Source organism: Panicum virgatum, chromosome 7N (genome assembly GCF_016808335.1).
Source record: "Panicum virgatum strain AP13 chromosome 7N, P.virgatum_v5, whole genome shotgun sequence".
In the NCBI taxonomy this organism is placed as follows: Eukaryota; Viridiplantae; Streptophyta; class Magnoliopsida; order Poales; family Poaceae; genus Panicum; species Panicum virgatum.
This window is the reverse complement of record NC_053151.1, coordinates 51055415-51080162: the sequence shown is the minus strand read 5'-3', so window position 1 is coordinate 51080162 and position 24748 is coordinate 51055415. Positions and strand designations below refer to the sequence as shown.

At 48.9% G+C, this 24748-nt stretch overlaps 1 protein-coding gene across 1 annotated transcript; it reads right to left on the bottom strand.

Annotated features, from left to right (window-relative positions):
- Positions 1–22934: 22934 nt before the first annotated feature.
- On the bottom strand, positions 22935–24438 carry LOC120680435 (glycosyltransferase BC10-like). Its single transcript, XM_039961928.1, has one exon. It carries the CDS (start codon positions 24419–24421, stop codon positions 23057–23059), a length of 1365 nt encoding a protein of 454 aa, XP_039817862.1. The 5' UTR covers positions 24422–24438; the 3' UTR covers positions 22935–23056.
- Positions 24439–24748: the final 310 nt, after the last annotated feature.

Below are 24748 nucleotides of genomic sequence, written 5' to 3'. Positions count from 1 at the left end.
TTGTGACTCGATATGGGCAGTACGAATTCACCGTCGTATCCTTTGGGTTGACCAATGCACCAGCCTACTTCATGAATATGATGAACAAAGTGTTTATGGAGGAGTTGGATAAGTTTGTCGTAGTCTTCATTGATGACATCCTGATCTACTCCGAAACCGCAGAAGAGCATGAAGACCATCTGCGTATTGTGCTTGAGAAGCTGAGGCAGAACCAGCTATACACCAAGTTCAGCACTGCGAGTTTTAGCTCGAGAAGGTTCCATTCTTGGGCCATGTTCTGACAGCAGAAGGTGTTGGAGTAGATCCCGCCAAGATTGAAGCTGTAATCGAATGGCAGCAACCGAAGAATGTCACAGATATCAGGAGTTTTCTGGGATTGGCCGGATACTATCGCCAGTTCATTGAAAACTTCTCCAAGATAGCCAAGCCAATGACAGAGTTACTCAAGAATGGGGTACCGTTCGTATGGTCAGAAAAATGTGAAGCCAGTTTCCAGGAGCTCAAGTCTAAGCTCACTACTACCCCAGTCCTCACTCTCCTGGATATCCGGAAGGATTTCGTGGTATATTGCGATGCTTCTCGCCAAGGTCTAGGTTGCGTGCTTATGCAGGAAGGCAAGGTTGTTGCCTATGCTTCGCGACAGCTACGAAAGCACGAAGAGAACTACCTGACCCACGACCTTGAGCTCGCAGCAGTGGTGCATGCACTAAAGATATGGAGGCACTACCTGATCAGCAACAAGTGTGATATCTACACTGACCACAAGAGCTTGAAGTATTTTTCACCCAGTCTGAGCTAAACATGAGGCAGAGAATATGGCTGGAATTGATCAAAGACTACGACCTCAACATTCAGTACCATCCCAGAAAGGCCAATGTTGTGGCAGATGCACTCAGTAGAAAGAGCTACTGCAGTAATATGATGGTTCGTAACGAACAGCCCGAGCTATGCGCAGAGCTAGAGAAGTTGAAGCTAGAAATAGTTGAGCAAGGGTAGTTGGGCACAATGACCATCACATATGACCTTGAGGACAGAATTCGTGAAGCATAGAAACCGTGTCCCGAGATCTAGGAGATACTAGATTTGATGAAGAGGGGAAAAGCAGCAGACTACAGAGTCGACGAACAAGGTAGGTTGAAGAACTGAATATGTGTTCCCCGGGACGAGCAGATCCGTGGGGAAATTCTGACTGAAGGTCACAACTCCAAATACTCCATACACCCAGGGAGTACCAAGATGTACCAATACCTCAAGGATCGATTCTGGTGGAACGATATGAGAACTGACATTACCGAGTATGTGGCAAAATGTGACACGTGTAGAAGAATTAAGGCCGAGCATCAACGTCCGGCAAGACTGTTCAAACCCTTGGACATTCCAATATGGAAATGGGAGGATATTAGCATGGATTTCATCGTGGGATTACCCCGAACTCAGAACGGACATGATGCCATATGGGTGATAGTCGACAGATTGACCAAAGTGGCTCACTTCATACCCGTCAGGGAGAACTACAGAGTTGATAAGTTGGCAGATTTGTATGTCAACAACATTCTGTGATTGCATGGGGGCACCAAAGAGCATAATATCATATAGAGGTCCGCAGTTCACCGCCCGGTTCTGGAAGAGCTTGCATGAGTCCATTGGTACTACTCTAGAGTACAACTTCGCTTACTGTGGCAGAACCACCTGAATTATCCCGGCTTAAGTGCGCAGGTCATCACCATAAAGGCAACACCAGCTCAAACACACTTCAAATGGAACAATTCTAGGTCTGTCGGGTAACATCCCGATACAACCACCGGTTCTCGGATAGAACAAGCATACCCCGCACGAAGGCGAGTCCAGAGATATTACAACCACAATTTTACAATACAGGCATAATAATGATTACAAACTAGTTCAAACCATTATTACAAAGCCAAATTTAGTAAAAACAGTTATACAAGCCATAAGTGTAAAACTTCAGAGTTTAAAACAGCGGAAGAAGAAAACGATGGCTACAACACATCGCAAAGGTATACCAAGCTAGCCCAAGCAAGGTATCACTCGCCAAGGTCATTGCCGGCCGAAGACGTATCCCACTCTACGGACCAGCCAGGAGGCAAAGAGCAGGGCCAAGACAAACTAGCGACCTGGTCCTCAAAATTCATACCTGAAAAAGGGTTTCAACAGCAAGGCTGAGTATTCTAATACTCAGCAAGACTTAACCGTCAACGGGTATATGTAGCCCACTTTAGCTAGACTATGCAAGGTTCTATGAAGCTCTGGTTTTCCTTTTGCTGAAAAGCAATAAAGAGTAGGTCCTTACTTTCAAGTTTTAGCTTCCAAGATTCTAGTTGATTAACCATTCTATGTAAGCAACTACTATTAAACCATGGTAGAACTCTAATCAAACATCAAGATTGATCATAATATTGTTGCTCTTATTACTCTGTGTGGCAAAGAGATCAAGCAGTCCCAAACTGTGGGAAGCAGATGATTCGAATCGAATTTGTTAACCTGGCCAGGCAGACCTAACACACACGTTTGGAACACTGTCGGGTCGTTCCCAAACAACCGTTTGCCTTTCTTTCCGGCTTGTGGATAGGAACACTCTCCCCGACTACAGGGCACCAACTTCCTCCCTGCACCCATGGTGTTGATCAACATAAACATAATTAAAACCCTATTTCTAAGAGAGAGTGTCAGTATATCCACTCCCCGGTCCAATCGGTTACTAGGCTTACCGCGTACCATATTTACGACATGTGGCTAGTCCGTTCAAAAACTTAACCAGCACTACCACACACCACGACCTTAGCAAGTTCATCAACACAGACGGGGTCTCACATAAAGTTATAATATCGAACACAACCCCGTCCGTCGTCCTTATATTGATAACAGAAAGTAAACAAGCAGTTCCTATAGAGCTCGCGAGTGACAGGCAATCACTCGACTTTTACCGGTCCTATAAGCATAGCAAGTAATCGAACTCAAGTCTAGTGTTCAGTACAAAGGTTCCTAGGATCATGCATCTAGGGTTTCAATTCAAAACCTAAGAACTGTAAATGCACAAGTAAATAATAACAGTAAATGATAATAATTTGAAATATTGGTTATGTCCGGGGCTTGCCTTCTCGGTAGTCGCTAACTATTTCAGCCCTGGGCTCTTCCGAACTTTGGTCCGGGGCTTCAGTTAGTACGGCAGTGTTTGCTTGAGCTTCGAGATCACCTCCTTCGGAATCCGGGATCAGCTCGTGCGTCCCGTCCGATAAAGCAGTCGTATCTATATGTAATGCAAGAACAGAATTATATACACACTCGCGATGTGACGAAGCTAAGCAAACAAAATTAAAACACACATGGGCAATCGTTTATAGAGTAGTAACTCAACAAATCTAACTACACAAGGCATCATGATCAACAGCACAAGAAAGCTATACTAACTTCATAAAGTGAGTGGTGGTTGATTCCTATAGCAATTAAATCAAGGTTTGCTAATAAATTAACAACTCAGAGCACAAACAGTAATAAATTTAGCAATAAATACACTAAATAGAATATGAACGGAGTAAGCTACCCTGTAAAAAATCATGCCAAAACATGTAACCATTTAATCACATCAATTCAATCATTCAGACCACACCTAGAACAAGATTAAATTACACAGATTAAGCTAGAGCAAAACAGAAGCTCAAAATTTAACAGCAGGCCTACACAGGGATGAATTAGCTACTGTGAATTTTTCCTGATTTTATCTACAAAGAATTAATTCTGAGAAAATAAACAAAACAGACATTAGATTAACAAGATTCATTTTTAGCTCCTGTTGTAGTCATGAACTGGGCCTCAAACTTTATTTACAAGCTAAACTATTCAAAAAGATCACTCAGAAATATTTTCATGATTTATCATCACATAAACTATTTATCATAATTAAAGTCTACTAAACAAGGATTAAATAAAATAAATAGCTACACATGAGAACTGACCACGAAATTTTTATAGAAATACTAGTGTTACAAGAACAAACCACCATAAAAATTTTACTGCAAGACATGGCTTCAATCATCAGTAAAGGGAAAAGATAAATCAACTAGTCTTTAATTACCTAGTGACACAAATTAATTTATACAGCAAAAACTTGCAACAAACATACACCATATTTTGATTCTACTGCATAGAACTTTGCACAAGGATTCCAGAATATCAAGATTTGCTATTTTACGAATTTCTACTGAATTTCAAAGTTCACTGCAAAAATTACAAAGGAGCCCTAAAGATACTATTCAACTGAGTCACTGACTTCACAGACAGCACCCTGGGCTTCTTTGAATTCCAGCGGGGAGGTCCTTGCCGAGGTCAGAGCAGGGGCGCGGCGTTGACCGGCCAAAACCGGTGAGAGGGGTCACCGGCGGCGAGGGTGGAGGGGCGTGGGAGATTCACCAGACCCTTGCACACCTGTAGATGGCCGGGATTGAGGTCGGGGTAGCCTGTAGCGGCGGCGCGACGAGAGCAGGCGGGCGGCGGCGGAGGGAACTCGTCGACGGGGGTGTTCCGGTGGGGATTGGGCGAGGGGAAGTGGTCTGGGAGCTGCGCGGGCTCACGGCGGAGCTCCCTAGGGTGTCAGCGCGGGCGGAGGAGCTGCGGAGAGGTGGGTTCGACGGCGGCGTGGAGCTTGCCGGTGTTGCGGGTGGAGCAGCGGCGTGTTCTGGGGCGTTGAACTGCGGAGCAAGCGAAAGAGTGAGTAGAATAGAGTGCTGGGGTTCTTGTAGTGCCCGTGTGCGCGCTAGGGGAGGGCGGCGGCCTCTGCAGCGAGCTCGCCATCGCGACGGCAAGGTGGCGGCCGCTGGGCTCGGCGGGGGCACGTGGCAGAGCAAGGAGAGGCACAACGCGATGGCAAGGGCGGTATGGGAGGTTGGGAGCGACGCGTGGGTGCCAGCGCAAAGCAGGAGGGGCTTGGGGCCGACCCAGCGCGGCGGGCGGCGCGGCGACACGCCGGCGGTGAGAGAGAGCAAAGAGGGAAGCTGGGGAAGAAGACAGGGACCTAAACGCAATTTCCAAAATTTCAGGGACCTGAATGTAAAACAAGGATAACTTTTAAACTAAAGCTCAAATGGAAAAGTGCCCAACATGAAAGTTGTTCAACTTTTCAAGATCTACAACTTTGATGTTGTGCAAAAATTTATTTGATCAAAGATTCAAGAGCTAATTTTTAAAACGTAAGAGGGATTTTGAATTCCAAGGAATTTTGTCTTTTTCAAGGTAATTTCACTTTAAATTTAGACTTAAAAGCAAAATTTGCTGCCATGCAATAAATGCACTGAATTTTGCAAAAACACCCTCCACAAAAGCTATAATTTCACAACCTATTCAAATATAACTGCAGAAAGGACCTTGCATAAAATCATAATTACACATATAACCTTTATATTTACAAAAAGATCCTTTTTCAAGCAATTCAAGCATATGATGCATATAATAGATACATAACTACTGTGCAGACACCTAGGGTGTCACAGCCTTCCCCCCTAAAAGGAATCTCGCCCCGAGATTACAGGACGAAAAGGAATGGAAAGATTTGATACCTGAATTTGTTCTAAGAAAGTCAGGAAAGTTTCTTTGGAGAAAATTCTCAGTCTCCCAAGTAGCTTCTTCCTCGGTATGGTGATTCCACTGAATTTTGTACATTTTAACTTTCTCCCTTCTAGTACTCCTTTCTTTGGTGTCAAGAATCTTGATTGGATACTCCGTATAAGATAGATCGGATTCAATCTCGATATCTTGTGGTTCAAGGATCTCAGTAGGTACTTTAATGCACTTCCGGAGTTGTGATACATGGAATGCATCATGAATGGCGGCCAACTGAGAAGGAAGACGAAGTCGGTAGGCAACGGGTCCACAAGTTTCGATGATTTCAAATGGTCCGATGTATCGGGGTGCTAATTTCCCTTTGATACCGAAGCGTTGAACACCTCTAGTAGGAGATACTCGCAAATATACGAAATCCCCTACCTTGAACTGTAAAGGATCTATTCTTTTGTCTGCATAACTTTTCTGTCTTGATTGGGCTGCTTTAAGATTAGTCTGGATAACTTTGACTTTCTCCTCTGCCTCAGAGACTAAATTTGGCCCAAAGATTTTGCGTTCTCCAGCTTGTGACCAACTCAAAGGAGTTCGACACCTTCGACCGTATAACGCTTCAAATGGTGCCATTTGCAAGCTAGATTAATAACTGTTATTATACGAAAACTCTGCTAGTGCTAGGCACTTATCTCAGTTCTTGCCATATTGAATAGCACATGCCCTCAGCATGTCTTCAAGGATTTGATTTATTCGTTCAGTTTGCCCATCTGTTTGTGGATGATAAGCTGAACTACGAATCAATTTGGTTCCAAGGGATTCTTGCAATTGCTCCTAGAAATGTGCAATAAACTGAGCCCCACGATCAGAAATGATCGTCTTTGGAACTCCATGCAAACGGACTATTTGATCAAGATAGATCTCTGCATACTTCTTGGCATAATAAGTCATATGAACCGGAATAAAATGGGCGGTCTTGGTGAGTCTATCAACGATTACCCAAATAGAATCATGCTTCTGAGAAGTAGTGGGTAAGCCAACGATAAAATCCATACTGATGTCCTCCCATTTCCAGGATGGAATAGGTAAAGGTTGGAGAGTACCAGCTACTTTCAAGTGACTAGCCTTAACTCTTTGACAGACATCACACTCAGAAACATATATGGTGATCTCTCTTTTCATTCGAGTCCACCAGAAATCTTGTTTAAGATCTTGGTACATCTTGGTACTACCGGGATGAATTGAAAACTTTGATAGATGTGCTTCATCAAGGATTTGCTTTCTAAGTTGATAATCCTTAGGTACAACAAGTCGAGATTCAAACCATAAAACTCCTCTATGATCCACTCGGAAACATTTGTACTTTGCTTCTCCTTGGGATAACTTTTCCTTGATGATTTTGATACCCTCATCATGTAATTGTGCCATGATGATGCTATCATGAAGTGTAGGCTCAATAGATATATGGTTCAAACTTCCTTGAGGTACCATTTCTAGGTTTAATTTCATCATTTTCTGGCATAGAGTTTCATTGAATGGCTACACAAATAGACAATGGCATTGTGACTTGCGGCTGAGTGCATCCGCAACCACATTAGCCTTTCCTGGATGATAGTGCACTTCTAGATCATAATCCTTTATCAACTCTAGCCAGCGTCTCTATCTCATGTTGAGATCAGCTTGGGTGAAGATATATTTGAGGCTCTTATGGTCAGTGTAAATATTACAATGAGTTCCCATAAGATGATGTCTCCAAAGCTTAAGAGCGTGAATGACAGCTGCTAACTCCAGATCATGTGTTGGATAATTCTTCTCATGATTCCGGAGAGCTCTTGATGCATAAGCAATAACTCGATTGTTTTGCATAAGCACACAACCCAGTCCCGTACCAGAAGCATCACAATAGACATCAAAAGGTTTGGTACTGTCCGGTGTAGCCAATACTGGAGCAGTAGTGAGCCGTGCTTTGAGAGTTTGGAAGGCTTCTTCACATTTATCATTCCAAACAAACTTCACTCCCTTCTTTAATAACTCTGTCATAGGCTAGGCTATTCTGGAGAAATCAGGAATGAATCGACGATAATATCCAGCTAAACCAAGAAAACTACGAATTTGATGAACTGAAGTAGGAGATTCCCAATCCATCACTTCTTGTACTTTAGTTGGATCAACGGATATACCATCGCTGGAGATAGTGTGGCTTAAGAATTTCACATTGTCCAACCAAAATTCACACTTGGAGAATTTGGCATAAAGATGATGATCTTGTAATCGTTGAAGAACGATACGCAAATGCTCAGCATGATCTTCTTCATTCTTGGAGTAGATCAAAATATCATCGATGAATACCACGACGAATTTATCCAGCTCCAGCATGAAGACTGAATTCATCAAGTACATAAAATATGCTGGGGCGTTGGTAAGACCAAAAGACATAACCAGATATTCATAGAGTCCATATCTGGTCGAGAAAACAGTCTTTGGAATATCACAAGGCTTGATCATTATTTGATGGTAGCCAGAACGAAGATCAATCTTAGAGAAAACCTTGGCTCCAGCTAACTGATCAAACAGTATATCAATGCGGGGAAGAGGATACTTGTTTTTAATAGTGACCGCATTGAGTGGTCGATAATCAACACATAGCCTCAAACTGTTGTCCTTCTTCTTCACAAACAGGGCTGGACATCCCCAGGGTGAAGAACTTGGACGTATAAAACCCTTGTCAAGAAGGTCTTGAAGTTGGATTTTCAATTCTGCTAACTCATTTGGAGGCATTCGGTACGACCTCTTAGAAATAGGGGCAGTACCGGGTTGAAGCTCAATAACAAACTCGATATCTCTATCAGGAGACATTCCAGGCAAATCATCTGGAAATACATCCACATACTCACACACAACTGGAATATCTTCAAGTTTAATTTCTTTTGCGGCATAGGCACAAGAGTTGAAGTACTCTTGTTGTGGCAGATAGAGTATGGTGGCTCCTTGATGTGGTGAATCTATCTCGATAGCTCGAGAAGAGATATCTAACAGTACTTTATGTTTAGTCATCCAATCCATGCCCAGAATAACATCCATGCCTTCTAAGTTCAACAAGATCAAATCTGTCTTTATCACTTTGCTACCCAACTTAAGTGGTACATGTGTAGTGATTTGATTGGAAGCTATCTTTCCACCAGGAGTTGCTATCATTAAGATTTCTTGATATGACAAAAATCCAATCCTACCCTTGCTCCAAATTTGGCACTTATAAAACTATGAGTTGCACCAGAGTCAAATAGTATAACCGCGGGTTTATTGTGGATAGTGAAAGTACCCGACAGGACTGGTGCTCCTTCGGGAAGGTCTGCCAGAGTAGTGAAATTAACTTGTCCCTGTCGGACTTGCACCATTTGCCTTTTGCCCTTGCCCTTGTTGTTGTTCTGGTTGGAGTTCTGCCCTGGATAACTCTTTCTGGGCTGCGGACAATTCTTGGCAAAGTGAGAAGTACTGCCGCAGTTGAAGCATCGATTATTACCATTCCCACTATCGAACTGTGGGGCATTTGGCCTTGGGCTAAACTGCTACTGCTGCTACTGAGGCACTGGAGGTCTGAATCCTCCTTGCTGCTGAGGTGGCCTAAAAACAAGCCTGCCCATTGGGGCATTTCTTTGTGGAGGTCTTGGTGGAGTATTCTGCACCAGACGATATCTCGGTGGCTGAGCACTCGAGGGTTCTGTTGGTGCCTTTCGCTTCTTTTCGGCGCGATGTGCAGCAATACAGTCCTCTTGAGTAATGGCCAGGTTGACCATCTCATTGTAAGTATTGGGCTAAACAAGGTCCAGGCATTCCTTGAGCTTGGTAGTGAGGCCACGACGAAAACGATCACGTTTCTTGGCGTCAGTATCAGCATGATGGCCCGCATACTGGCACAGATGATTGAAGGTCTGTGCATACTGTAGAATAGTGCGGGTTCCTTGATTCAGAGCCAAGAACTCATTTAACTTCCTTTCAATCAGTCCCTCAGGAATATGATGTGATCTGAAGACATTTCGGAATTCCTCCCAAGAGATGACATGTGCAGCAGGCTGCATCGCACAATAATGATCCCACCATATACGTGCAGGACCACGAAGTTGCTGGGCGGCAAAGTGGGCCTTGTTTGCGTCAGCACAAGGTACCGCTAGCGGAGCAAACTTGGAATTGATAGTACGGCGCAAAGCATCGGCGTCCAGTGGGTCATCAGCTCAGCTGAAAAGTGGAGGTTGGGTACCAAAGAATTCCTGGTAACCCACAGGTTGAGCATCACGTCCTCCGTGCTACTGGTGTGGCTGAATTTGCTGCCCTTGGACCAGTTGGCGAAGCAATTCTGTTTGCATGGCCATTAACTCGGCCAGATTTGACGAGGGTGGCGGTGGCTACTGAGATCCACTGCCAGCTTCACGACCGAAGCCATCAGGCGTTCCACGAGTATGACCAACCATCTGTAATTATGGAAGACATACATTAGATACAATTTTCTTGCTCCCATAATCAATGGTACTGGTTCATCATTTGAGATTCTATGGAACTAAAAGATCATCAAGACATCAAGATGGAACTAAGGATAAAGACATGACTCAATCTCCCTCTCTCAAACCATAGACTTCCTGGGTTTAATCTAAGTGCTCTAATAACATGCTCCCCAAACCAAGTTTTCTTTCAACTCGTTGTTTAACCACACTAAACATATTCATGAAAACAAACTCTAGAAATTCCTTAAGGAAACTCAAGTACATTTTCCAATTCTAGGAATCAAAGCAAACATCAATCAAATATGCATGCACGTCCTGTTCGTTCCTCACAAGATAAACAATTGCCAACTATCGTTGGGCTTACGTGGTTAGCACGGTGGCATACATAAATACAGCTCTCCCTATATAGCTAGTCGATAAATTCTAACCATTCTTAATTTATCGAATTGTGGTTAGTGTACCTGCAGAAGATTGACAGAACATATATATCCGATGAACCTTTCATGCCAGCACTCATGAAAGCGTCCCCAAACATTACCGCTCACTATAGAAGCGGCAGCCATACAATTTCCGCCGTATGGCCAACGTTAACATACGCTACTTGGTGGCGTATTCACAAGTTCCTTTACTCCCAATATAGTCGACCGAGATCGATATATTGGCAGCAGCTAAAGTAGGCCACTGCTTGAGTGTAGCGTTCGGTTCGCATCACCGACGGGAAGGTCAGACTCCCTCAGCTGACTGAGTACACTTTACTTCCAATATAGTCAACTAATAGTTGGTATATTGAGAGCACCTCAAGTAAGCCACTGCTTGAGGGCAGCGTTCGGCTCGCATCACCGACGGGAAGGTCAGACTCCCTCAGCTGACTGAGGATCCTTACCTTCTTACCTCAACGTAGGTGCGTCGTTACAGGAATTAAGAGTTGCTTGTGAGTATGGTTTAACAAAATGTAAAGTGCTGGAAGTCAGATAACATAAACCATACATAAATAGCCACCTAGTAATTCCCGTAAATTCCCTAGGACTTTACGTTCTATGCACAACCCTTAACGAATCCAACGTAGTTTTCCGAAATTCTTTGTTGTTCCAATTTTATACGGAAAATGATTTTTAAGGTTCCAACACCTCTGGTGTACGCTTGTAGCTCTGATACCAGCTGTGGCAGAACCACCTGAATTATCCCGGCTCAAGTGCGCAGGCCATCACCATAATGGCAACACCAGCTCAAACGCACTTCAAACGGAACAATTCTAGGTCTGTCGGGTAACGTCCCGATACAACCACCGGTTCTCGGATCGAACAAGCATACCCCGCATGAAGGCGAGTCCAGAGATATTACAACCACAATTTTACAATACAGGCATAATAATGATTACAAACCAGTTCAAACCATTATTACAAAGCCAAATTTAGTAAAAACAGTTATACAAGCCATAAGTGTAAAACTTCAGAGTTTAAAATAGCGGAAGAAGAAAACGACGGCTACAATATGTCGCAAAGGTATACCAAGCTAGCCCAAGCAAGGTATCACTCGTCAAGGTCATTGCCGGCCGAAGACGTATCCCACTCTACGGACCAGCCAGGAGGCAAAGAGCAGGGCCAAGGCAAACTAGCGACCTAGTCCTCAAAACTCATACCTGAAAAAGGGTTTCAACAGCAAGGCTGAGTATTCTAATACTCAGCAAGACTTAACCGTCAACGGGTATATGTAGCCCACTTTAGCTAGACTATGCAAGGTTCTGTGAAGCTCTGGTTTTCCTTTTGCTGAAAAGCAATAAAGAGTAGGTCCTTACTTTCAAGTTTTAGCTTCCAAGAATCTAGTTGATTAACCATTCTATGTAAGCAACTATTATTCAACCATGGTAGAACTCTAATCAAACATCAAGATTGATCATAATATTGTTGCTCTTATTACTTTGTGTGGCAAAGAGATCAAGCAGTCCCAAACTGTGGGAAGCAGACGATTCGAATCGAATTTGTTAACCTGGCCAGGCAGACCTAACACACACGTTTGGAACACCGTCGGGTTGTTCCCAAACAACCGTTTGCCTTTCTTTCCGGCTTGTGGATAGGAACACTCTCCCCGACTACAGGGCATCAACTTCCTCCCTGCACCTGTGGTGTTGATCAACATAAACATAATTAAAAACCTATTTCTAAGAGAGAGTGTCAGTATATCCACTCCCCGGTCCAATCGGTTACTAGGCTTACCGCGTACCATATTTACAGCATGTGGCTAGTCCGTTCAAAAACTTAACCAGCACTACCACACACCGCGACCTTAGCAAGTTCATCAACACAGACGGGGTCTCACATAAAGTCATAATATCGAACACAACCCCGTCCGTCGTCCTTATATTGATAACAGAAAGTAAACAAGCAGTTCCTATAGAGCTCGCGAGTGACAGGCAATCACTCGACTTTTATCGGTCCTATAAGCATAGCAAGTAATCGAACTCAAGTCTAGTGTTCAGTACAAAGGTTCCTAGGATCATGCATCTAGGGTTTCAATTCAAAACCTAAGAACTGTAAATGCACAAGTAAATAATAACAGTAAATGATAATAATTTGAAATATAGGTTATGTCCGGGGCTTGCCTTCTCGGTAGTCGCTAACTATTTCAGCCCTGGGCTCTTCCGAACTTTGGTCCGGGGCTTCAGTTAGTACGGCAGTGTTCGCTTGAGCTTCGAGATCACCTCCTTCGGAATCCGGGATCAGCTCGTACGTCCCGTCCGATAAAGCAGTCGTATCAATATGTAATGCAAGAACAAAATTATAGACACACTCGCGATGTGACGAAGCTAAGCAAACAAAATTAAAACACACATAGGCAATCGTTTATAGAGTAGTAACTCAACAAATCTAACTACACAAGGCATCATGATCAACAGCACAAGAAAGCTATACTAACTTCATAAAGTGAGTGGTGGTTGATTCCTATAGCAATTAAATCAAGGTTTGCTAATAAATTAACAACTCAGAGCTCAAACAGTAATAAATTTAGCAAGAATTACACTAAACAGAATATGAATGGAGTAACCTACCCTGTAAAAAATCATGCCAAAACATGTAACCATTTAATCACATCAATTCAATCATTCAGACAACACCTAGAAAAAAATTAAATTACACAGATTAAGCTAGAGCAAAACAGAAGCTCAAAATTTAACAGCAGGCCTACACAGGGATGAATTAGCTACTGTGAATTTTTCCTGATTTTATCTACAAAGAATTAATTCTGAGAAAATAAACAAAACAGACATTAGATTAACAAGATTCATTTTTAGCTCCTGTTCTATTCATGAACTGGAGCTCAAACTTTATTTACAAGCTAAACTATTCAAAAAGATCACTCAGAAATATTTTCATGATTTATCATCAGCATGAAATATTTATCATAATTAAAGTCTACTAAACAATGATTAAATCAAAGAAATAACTACATATGAGAACTAACCACGAAATTTTTATAGCAATACTAGTGTTACAATAAAAAACCACCATAAAAATTTCACTGCAAGACATGGCTTCAATCATCAGTAAAGGGAAAAGATAAATCAACTAGTCTTTAATTACCTAGTGACACAAATTAATTTATACAGCAAAAACATGCAACAAACATACACCATATTTTGATTCTACTGCATAGAACTTTGCACAAGGATTCCAGAACATCAAGATTTGCTATTTTACGAATTTCCTACGAATTTCTACTAAATTTCAAAGTTCACTGCAAAAATTACAAAGGAGCCCTAAAGATACTATTCAACTGAGTCACTGACTTCACAAACAGCACCCTAGGCTTCTTTGAATTCCAGCGGGGAGGTCCTTGCCGAGGTCAGAGCAGGGGCGCGGCGTTGACCGGCCAAAACCGGCGAGAGGGGTCACTGGCGGCGAGGGTGGAAGGGCGTGGGAGATTCACCAGACCCTTGCGCACCTGTAGATGGCCGGGATTGAGGTCGGGGTGGCCTGTAGCGGCTGCGCGACGAGAGCAGGCGGGCGGCGGCACAGGGAACTCGTCGGTGGGGGTGTTCCGGTGGGGATTGGGCGAGGGGAAGTGGTCTGGGAGCTGCGCGGGCTCACGGCGGAGCTCCCTAGGGTGTCTGCGCGGGCGGAGGAGCTGCGGAGAGGTGGGTTCGACGGCGGCGTGGAGCTCGCCGGTGTTGCGGGTGGAGCGGCGGCATGTTCTGGGGCGTGGAACTGCGGAGCAAGCGAAAGAGTGAGTAGAATAGAGTGCTGGGGTTCTTGTAGTGCCCGTGCGCGTGCTAGGGGAGGGCGGCGGCCTCTGCAGCGAGCTCGCCACCGCGACGGCGAGGTGGCGGCCGCTGGGCTCGGCGGGGGCGCGTGGCAGAGCAAGGAGAGGCACAGCGCGATGGCAAGGGCGGTGGGGGAGGTTGGGAGCGACGCGTGGGTGCCAGCGCGAAGCAGGAGAAGGCTCGGGGGCGACCCTGCGCGGCGGGCGGCGCGGCGACACGCCGGCGGTGAGAGAGAGCAGAGAGGGAAGCTAGGGAAGAAGACAGGGACCTAAACACAATTTCCAAAATTTCAGGGACCTGAATGTAAAACAAGGATAACTTTTAAACTAAAGCTCAAATGGAAAAGTGCCCAACATGAAAGTTGTTCAACTTTTCAAGATCTACAACTTTGATGTTGTGCAAAAATTTATTTGATCAAAGATTCAAGAGCTAATTTTTAAAACGTAAGAGGGATTTTGAATTCCAAGGAATTTTGTCTTTTTCAAGGTAATTTCACTTTAAATTTAGACTTAAAAGCAAAATTTACTGCCATGCAATAAATGCACTGAATTTTGCAAAAACACCCTCCACAAAAGCTATAATTTCACAACCTATTCAAATATAACTGCAGAAAGGACCTTGTATAAAATCATAATTACACATATAACCTTTATATTTACAAAAAGATCTTTTTTCAAGCAATTCAAGCATATGATGCATACAATAGATACACAACTACTGTGCAGACACCTAGGGTGTCACACTTACCACCCTCAGACAGATGGCCAGACTGAAAGAGTCAATCAAATACTCGAAGACCTGCTAAGAGCGTGTGTTCTGACCTATGACTTAGACTGGGAGAAAAGCTTACCGTATGCGGAGTTCACCTACAACAACAGTTTCCAAGCTAGCCTCAAGATGTCACCCATTGAGGCATTATACGGGAGGAAATGCAGAACCCCGTTGATGTGGTCAGAAGTCGGAGAACGACCTTTCTTCAGTCCAGAGTTCATCGAGGAAGCCGTTGAGAATGTGGCCAAAGTGCGTGAGAACTTGAGAATAGCCCAGAGCAGACAGAAGAGTTACGCCGACAAAAAGCGGAGAGAAGTCACCTTCGAGGTTGGAGATCATGTATACCTGAAGGTATTGCCGCTTCGGGGAACCCAAAGGTTCCACGTAAAAGGGAAGCTTGCACCAAGATATGTAGGACCCTACCCGGTTATCCAGCGAATTGGAGGGTTAGCCTACAAGCTACAGCTGCCAGAAGAACTTGCCGGAGTGCACCCAGTGTTCCATGTGTCACAGTTACGCAGATGTCTATGAGTGCCAGAGGAATCAATACCCACAGAGGCCGTGGACCTGCAGGATACCCTTGAGTACATGGAATATCCTGAGAAGATACTGGACAGAGCAATTAAAGAGACAAGGAGGACCGCAATACCCTATTGCAAGGTTCTGTGGAGCAACCACACAGAACGGGAGGCCACTTGGGAGAAGGAAGACGACCTGAAGGAGAAGTACCCACACTTGTTCGAAACCCAGGTAAAACTCTAAATCTCGAGGACGAGATTCTCGTGAGGGGGGGGGAGACTGTAACATCCCGTAATTTTACGGAATGTTATATTCTTCAAAAAATACGAATTTTCAAAAACTTTTTGTGTGGGAGTTCAATTAGCTAGGACATATAAGTATTAATGCTATCCTTCCCCCAAATCTTTAGGGAAAATAAAATCAAATGAACTTAAGGTTTATAGTTGCTAGTGTGATTTATTTGGACTTTTGAAGTTTACTGGACTCTACCTTGTTCCAGATTTGTTTGAATGATTTTGGTTTGAATTTGAATGGTTTTTAGTTTAAATAAGCCATTCCAACTAAAAACAAAAGCTAACCTAACCCCCCTAACCAGACTCGGGCCTAAACTCTCTAACTCAACCGGCCTGTCGCCCCTTTCCTTTCCAGCCCGGCCTGCCGCCGCGGCCCAACTCGCCCCGCCGGCCTGCTTCAGCCCGCGCCGCTCCCACCGCACTGGCCTGCTTCGCGCCCAAGCCGCTCGCCCCGCCGGCCTGCTTCAGCCCGCGCCGCGCCGTCCGCCGCCTTGGGTCACTGCCAGACGGGTCCCACCTGTTAGCTTTCCCTTTCCCCCTCTGCCTCGCCTCGCTCAGTTGTGCCTCCTCTGCTTTTCGCCGGTCGCCGCCTCCACCTTCTCCCGCAGCAGCGCCGTCCCCACGTCGCGACAAGCAGAGGAAACCGCCGCGCCACTTTTCCCTGCTGCGCGCGCTCCACCCTTCCCCTCGCGCACAAAAGCTTGGCTGCGGAGCCCTGATGCTGCCACGTCGCGCGCCGGTCCGGCCATCACATCACGGCCGTTCCCCGGCATCCGGGCCACCCCCAAACCCTAGCACCGGCCTATAAGAACCCCACCGCCGCGAGCCACAAACCCTAGAGCCCAATTAGGGTTTTCCCTAGCCCCGCCTCCGGGATTGGAGAAGAGAGGAAGGGAGCAGAGAAGGGGGGAGGAAGAAGGAGGAGGAGCCGACGCCGTCAGAGCTGCTCCACGCCTGCGCCCGGACCACGACGTCGTTGTCCCGGGTCTGCACGGCATGGCTACGACCGCTCCCGGCCTCATCTCGCCACTACACCAAGCCCGACGACCCCAAGCCCACCGGTGAGCCAAATCCTTCGACCTCGCCGCCCTTTGGGCTGTCGGCCATGGCTGTGAACCCACCTAGGAGGCCCTAGAACCCCCCTGCTCTTGTGTGTGCATGCCTGCAGGAGCCCGACGAGCCGCGCCGCCATTCACCCCGCAACCCGCCGAACCCTTAGCGCCGCCGTGCGAAGCGCGGCCACGTCGCGGCCCTGGGACCCCAGGTGCCTGCGCGCGTGCGTTTTCCCACGCCTGGGCCGCCAAGGACGAGCCCTGGCCCTCTTATCACCAGTACATCGCCGCCGTAGCCTCGTAGTGGAGGACCGGGGCCGCCGCCAGTGCGCCATGGGCTTGCCGGCGAGCGTGCCCGCGTGCTGGCCAAAGGCCGCGACTTTGGCCCTAGCTAGCGCCCGCGTGTGCGTGCCAATGCCCAAGGATGGGCCTTTGCTCGCTAGAACGCCGGAGCCGAGCCGCCATCGCCGTGGAATATCGCCGCTGCCTCGCCGTTGCGCCATGGTGACCGCGCCCGCGCCGCGACGTTGCGTTCGCGGCGTGACCTGGGCGCGCACCCTGTGCACTGGCAGCCCACACACGCGCACACACACGCGACATGGCCGCACCGGATCAAGAGGAAGCCGCACGGGATCCAAGAAGCCCAAGAGGAAGGAGTTGGGCTAATTCTGGCACCGGATCAAGGGGAAGAGAAGGAGTTGGGCTGATTCTGGCCCAAGAAGCCCAAGAGGAAGGAGAACCCAACGACGCTTTCGGCCCGTTAGCGCGTCTGTCTTTTTATTTTTCTTTTTCCTTTTTTGCAGCACTGACACACGAGTCCTACCTATTGGTGAGACCCAGAGACTGACCGGTGGGCCCGTGGACCCACCAGAACATTGACCGGTCACCGTTGACCGGTCAACGCTGACGTCAGCACAGGCCAAGCTGATGTCAGCACCGGTTGACCCCCTGGATGATGTCATGCTGACAAGTGACGCGCCCAGATGCTGCCATGTGTCACTGACTTTTTTTTATGTTTTCCGAAATTCCTTTATTAATTTCAGAAATGCTTTTAATCTTAGAAAAATCATGATAAATCAGTCGTAGCTCCGAAAATTATGAAACCAGTTTCATAATTCTTCTAAAATCATGATCTACCCGTTAGAATAGGTTTTGTCTTGATTTGGATCTTATTTGGAGAGGTTTTGTGCATCTTTGCACTTTGGTCCTTATGTTTTTCCGTATTCGCGAATAGGACCCGACACCGAGGAGCTGACCGGAGAGCAGGACTACCCCGAGTTCCAGGGGTACTACGAGGAGCCACCAGGTTCACGCCCATCCTTATTTTGAATACCTATTAGGCATTGCTTGCTAGTTACGCTACGCTACTACCTTGAGTGAGGTGTGATTAGCATGCATGACCACTTTGTTTACCGTATTCCTTGCTTACCTACATTTATCTAGTTTTGTTGAATGCTATTGCTACTATGAGTGGAATACTTGTATGGGGAATCTATGTTGTGATAGTCCTGGCTTGCGTGAAGTTGCCTCCACATATGGGAGGTGGTGATAGGGTTGTTAGCGGGGGCGAGCAGACCTTTCCCCGATCTTCGGATTGGGAGCTGGGGATCGTGTGTTGGGCACGATCCTACTGGGCACCTGTGATGGGTGATGGACACCTGTGGTGGGTGCGAGGCTGTTCCTTCGGGAACTATGGAGGTGTTAGGAGGGCGATACCTGTAATGGGTGCCGATTGCAGACCGTGTTGATGGGATGCTCGTTTGGATGAAGATGCTCGCCTCGGCTTGAATAAGGACTTGACTTTGTGGCCCTAGAGACGGAACTATGTCAAACGTGCACGCCACTTATCCATTATGAGGGTGGACCCAGACTGGGCTAGCTATGCGTGGCACCAAGACTGCAGGAGGATAGAGTATCAGTGTTAGAGGGAGAAGGCTGTCCTATAGCTCTCGATTGGCAGGATTCCTGGTAATTCCATTCTAGATTGCTTCACAGCCCCGGGCGACCTCTTGCGGGAGGATGCAACCCAGACCGGGAGCAGATTGGTGTCGTAGCCGTTAGTTTCGGGACTGGTGCTTCGGAGACGGTTGGAGTTGCTTGCCGACCGAATTCGAGGCGAGTGGGTACAGGTGTACAATCCCTGCAGGGTGAAAACTATACGTATAGCCGCATACTCGGTCATGTACGACTCTGAATCTGGCACCACATCGTAGGTAGATCCACATATATTGTTCTACCTCCCTCCAGTCTACTTTCCTGCTCGGATAGCAGTTGAGGTGCGGGGAGAGGGAGTTCCCGCACCGGAACAGGGTTGAGTTGTTGGAGAGGAAGCATGGAGACCGGGAGTTCGGGCTGCCAGAGCTGCCCATGTCGGAAAGGAGTTTTGGATGACATATATTACTCTGCTTGCATAGGAAAACATAGCCTGTCCTTGGCATTATTTTATTCCCTTATGCATCCACATATATGCTTCTTGCGGATGGTGACGTGGACCTATCCCGACCTTGGGGATAGCTTGGGTAGATGCAGGGTCCGACCCGGAGGACGACTACAACGACGACAGGTGGTACGACTAAGGAGGTGCTACGCTCAAGGATGCCTGTGGAGGAGGAGATCCCAGAAGATGTCGGCCAGAGGCCTAGTTAACGCTACGAGTTCTGTTTGCTTCGCATTTAGCCCAGCAGGCTTGTACTCGGAGATTTGTACTACACATCCCCGGATGCTGTAATAAATTAAACCCGTGATTATACTGTTTATCGAAGGGTATGACTATGTTTACTGCCCGAAATGTGTTCTGTACGTGATAGCGACTGATCCAGGGACTATCGCGAAGGTACAGGGAGTCTTGATGAGTGTACAACAGCCTGGTTCGTTCCAGGTGTGACACAGTGTCGGATATTCTATGCAGTTGTGTTGCGTCTTTCGCCTGTTTTGGCTCAATTCCGGGTATGGGTGCCTGCAATCCAAGAATCACCAAAACTCGTGGAAATGGTTAGCATTGAGCCCTATAACTACTTTTGGTGCTTGAAAGTTATGAAAAGATGCAGGAGTTGGCGGCTTTATTTCTGACTTAAGGACCGTCAACAGCCGCCCTAAGGGTGGCGGCAAAGCTGGTGCCGGCGGTCACCGTGTTGTGCCGTGGCGGAGCTTTCACGGCGCTCCGGAGTACACGGGAGGTGGTGACCATCCTCCCTTTCCTCCCGGAAGGGCAAATGGGAGAACTGGGAGAGGCAGTGGCTGTGCGTGGAGGTGGATGACCCCTCCTCGCGCCTGTGTCTTCCTCAGGGGCCGCCGGTGGGCAACCCTCGGTTGTCCGAGATGCCGGAGTTGGGAGCCGTGTGGAGGCCGGTGCTGGACCGGATCAACACGCTCCGGGCGGTGGGCCTCACCGCGACCATGGTGGCTGCGGACTTCTTCCGACGCTACATCGCCCCGCTCCAAGATCGCCCCCATCTGGTGTGGCACTAAGCCAGTGACGATGACGCCAGCCGCGTGGTGCATGGCGCGGCGTTCAACCCCGATGCCGACACTGTGGTGGCGTGGCTGGGCGAGGTCCTGAAGGAGCGGGACCCCGTGGTGGCATTCCTCCAGGTGGGGGTGGTGCCCCTATGCGAGGACCCGACAGCAGCCATCATCACCGGTGGCCTCCCGGTGCCTGACGCCCAGCTGCCACCGCCTCCTCCTCCCGGCAGGGGTAATGGTCGCGGCCAAGCACCTGGAGGAGGTGGTGCTGCCGGCGCTGGTGGGAGCACGCCGGAGTCCAACTGGGGAGGGGTCAAGCGCACGCGCGTGCTTTCCCCCATCACGGTAGACTCTTCGTTGGGCGGCGCTTCCTTAGCTGCAGCCTCACCCTCCGCCAGCGGACGAGCATCGGCGCCGAAGTGGCCGACGCTCTTTTCTCCGATGTGGCGGCAGGTGCGCTCGGCGAGCACTAGTTACGTCCCGGCTCCGTGGTCTTCTTGTCTTGCTTTCTTCTAGGGCGACACTTTGACATGTCCCCCTTATTTTGGACTGGTGCGCCGCCGGCGGCCCCGCGGCAGGCACTGCAGCGGCTGCGCCGCAAGCGGGCCCTCTAGCGGGAATGCCGTCTGCGCCCGTTGCGGCACCTGTCGTGCTGTCGGCCGCGGTCGACGCCGAGACCATGGACACGGGGGCGTCTGCGAATCTAGCGGCGGCGCCCGCGGCGGAGCAGCTCCAGGCTGCCGGAGCGGTGGAGCAGGAGGACGCGGGGGCCGCGCAACCCCTGAGGGAGGCGCCACCCGCTCCTTTGTCGATGGCACAGGTTGTCGCCGCGGTAGAGGCGGCGCTCCAGGGCCTGCGCGGGATCCAGGCGCGGGGGGCCGCGCTCGACCCCGCCGACTTGGAGGCGTGGGAGCGCGACCTCCACGAGCGCGATATGGAGTTCCAGCGCCGCAGCGAGCAACTTTAGCTCGCCAATGATCGACGCCGGCCGCCAGGCGATGGCTGTGGCGACGGAGGAGCAGCGCCACGCGACGGAGGCGGCTGCCCTTGCCACCAGGGAGGCCGAGCTCGCACAGAGGGAGGCGGAGGCCACCTCTTGTGCGGCGACCTTGGACGCGCACCCGAGCCCTGACCGACCGGGAGGAGGCCGCCCATTGGGAGGCGGCCCTTGCCGCGGCGGCCAAGAATCGGGCGGCGGAGGTTGAGCGGGAGCCGCGCGACCGTGGCAAGCAAGGAACTGACAGGGTTTGCCACAATTTCTAGTCCTGTGATGTGCACCCAAAAAGAGTGTATGTGTTGCTGTGCTAGATAGAATGTGCTAGCAAAGCAATTCAGATTGTATCGTTTTTCAATATTTTTTTGGCTCCTAATGCTTGAATTACTTCCGAGGATGGCACATGTAGTTTTTAGTCTGGAGTATGGGATTCAACTCGCAAGTACTGAATTTTATAAATATGTTATTGCAAGCATATATGAGCCCGTTATGGTAAACTCTGTAGAGGCACTACATATAGTACTAGGTTCCTCGGAACGACTTGGTGCAAAATAGTGGTAACACCACGTCCTGAACTCTGATTATCGTCTCAAGCCAATCGGCAAACCGTAACTATTATTTCATTGTAAATCGATCTCATCATTTTGATAACTGTTTTTTCAGTACGCGCTCAACCCCAAATTATGGTAACTCTGGACCTAATTATCATGCATCTTGAGTATCGGAACTGTTTTGTGCATAGTTACTTTTCCTTCCAAACAGATTGATGCCATTGCGGTAAAGGGAAAGTTGTGGTAAATTCATGTATTCTCGTAATTATCTAAATTACCATAGTTTGCAAGCTCATAGCTCTACAGGTATGGGCACTCTTGCTCAGGACTGTATTCTCGTAATACTTGCTCATGCCTGATGAAAAAAGAAAAACACGTGCAAGCACTGAGCTTTCTCATGCACACGAAGGTTCATGTATTCTGGTAATCCGTCCACATAGCTTGAATGCATGTCGCTGTCCAAACTCAAATTTACGAAATCACGGGTGGTCGTAACTTACAACCGGATTGTAAGTTTTGTAACCCTAAACTCTAAATTCTAAACCAGAAATCACGGGTGGTCGTAACTTACAACCGGATTGTAAGTTTTGTAACCCTAAATTCTAAACCATAACTTACACGTAATAAGCATGTCACATATATATTCTCTGACTAGAAGGAGAATCTAGCTAAAAATCTCTACCGGATTGGAAGTTTTGTTATGACGTTGATCAGCATTGATTACCATAATGCCTACCGGCTCCGCGCAGTCGGCTGGCAGCTGGCTGCCTGGCTCGCTAGGTGGGCTAGGGTGTTGTTAGCCGCACGTATTTGCCGAGTGCCGTTTCTTTGCCGTGTCTTTTTTGTGCAGCTCTCGGCAAACGGAGGCTTTGCCGAGTGCCCGATGTTTTGCTCTCAGCAAAGCATCGGACACTCAGCATATAGCCGGTTTCCGGTAGTGTGTGGACCCTGGTGGTGTCCTAATCCTGATGCGCGCCGGGTGGCTTGGCTATATATTTAATGTACACATCGCACAGCACTAGTAGGTAAGATGATGATGATGATCATCCATCAATATAGCATCAGATGAAACGTTAGTTGATGAGCATCTGATCATCAGAAGTCTAGCAGCGTGGTGCTGAGGTTGAGCAGCGTCCCCAGCGCGCTGGGCGCGAACTTTCTGGCGAAGAGGTAGCACACCGTGGTGGGCTTGGCGTTGTAGAGGCAGCGCGTGCCGTTGTTGCGGATGGCGGCGACCAAGGCGGGCGTGGTGGCGGCCTTGCCGAAGCGCGCCGGGTGCGGCCCCCCGCGCGACCAGTCCACCCAGGTGACGGTCCGGTTGGCGTTGCGCGCGCCGTGCCAGAGGTGCAGGAACGTCGGGATGTAGTGCTCGTCGGGGTAGCACGACGGCGTGCAGTGGCGCCGGAACAGGGCGTAGTAGCGCTGGTCCGCCACCACGTCGACGGCCAGCTCGCGGCTGAGCTCGAACCACTCGGAGCCCTTGCGCCACTGCTCCTCCAGGATGTCCGGCGCCATCCGCGGGTTGTAGCGCCCCGCGCACTGGGGCACGTCCAGGTTGTACGACTCCACGTAGCTCTGCGCCGAGTTCACCAGGTACTCGTACACCGTCCGGAAGTTGAAGACGGGCACGCAGCTCTCCGACAGCAGCACGAAGCGCTGGTTGGACCAGTCCAGCAGCGCGTTCGCCAGCAGCCGCTTCTCCGCGTCCACCAGCGTGATGGATCCCCACGACACCTCCCGGCTCGGGATCTGCCGCCCGTGGAACGGCGACGACCGCCGGTAGCGCCCAGCGTAGCCCGGCAGCGCGTGCACGTACACCGAGTAGAGGCCCTCGTGCCCGCGGAAGAAGCGCTCCCACAGCGGCGCGAACGGCAGCGGCCCGCGCGTCAGGAACAGGAACGCCACCTTGGGCACGCGCTGGAACGGGTACTCCTCCATGCGCGGCGCCATGGACGCGCGCCAGAACAGCTCCGGGTCCGACATCGAGTGACCCCACGGAGGCCCGGGGTCCAAGAACCCACGGAAATCCAGCAGCACAAGGTGGCCTGCTGCTGCTGCTGCTTCATCGCCGTCTTCCATCATCGTCATCTTCTTCTTCCTACTGATGCTGATGCTGCTTGTGGCGGCGGGGACGACGACGACGGCGCCGTTCTTGTTGTTGTTATTAGCTGCCGCTGCCGCTGCTGCTGCCTCTGCAGCCTCCGCCTGCAGGGACGAAACAGACGACGACCCCATGCTGCTGTAGTAGTAGTACCGTGACACATTGGCGCTGCCCGCCAGCCCGATCAGCACGCCGGCTATCAGGATCACCAGCGCCACCACGGCCTTGAGCAGCCCGGACGACCACCAGCACTCTCTGCGCGGGGTCAGCGGGAAGCTGCTGTACTCCCCGCCGCCAGAAGCCTCCTCGTCGTCGCCGGCACTGCCTCGCCGGGACTTGAGGCGGCTTCCCGGCTTCATCCCTCAATCAACACAACTGCCGCGACGTTGCCGCCGCCGCGCGCGCCTGTCGATCGATGATCAAATGATGAATTGTTTGTTGTTGATTTCTCGGCCCTGCCCTCCTGCCGATCGCTCGAGCGTACATTGTTCAGCCAAACATGTCGATCGCGTACGACGACGAAACGGCGGCGGGATGAATAGTGAAGCTGCAGGGAAGCTCGATCGATGGCGTGCAGCAGATGGATCGAGAGAGAGAACGAGCGAGCAGCAGAATGCCCTATGGATCGGAGGAAGAAGCTGAGCACCGTACCAGATCGATCGAGGTTGGCGAGATGGCCGGATATG

Bases quoted from the DNA above. Each gene is read 5' to 3' on its own strand.
- LOC120680435 (XM_039961928.1), bottom strand. From the start codon at position 24,421: ATGAAGCCGGGAAGCCGCCTCAAGTCCCGGCGAGGCAGTGCCGGCGAC.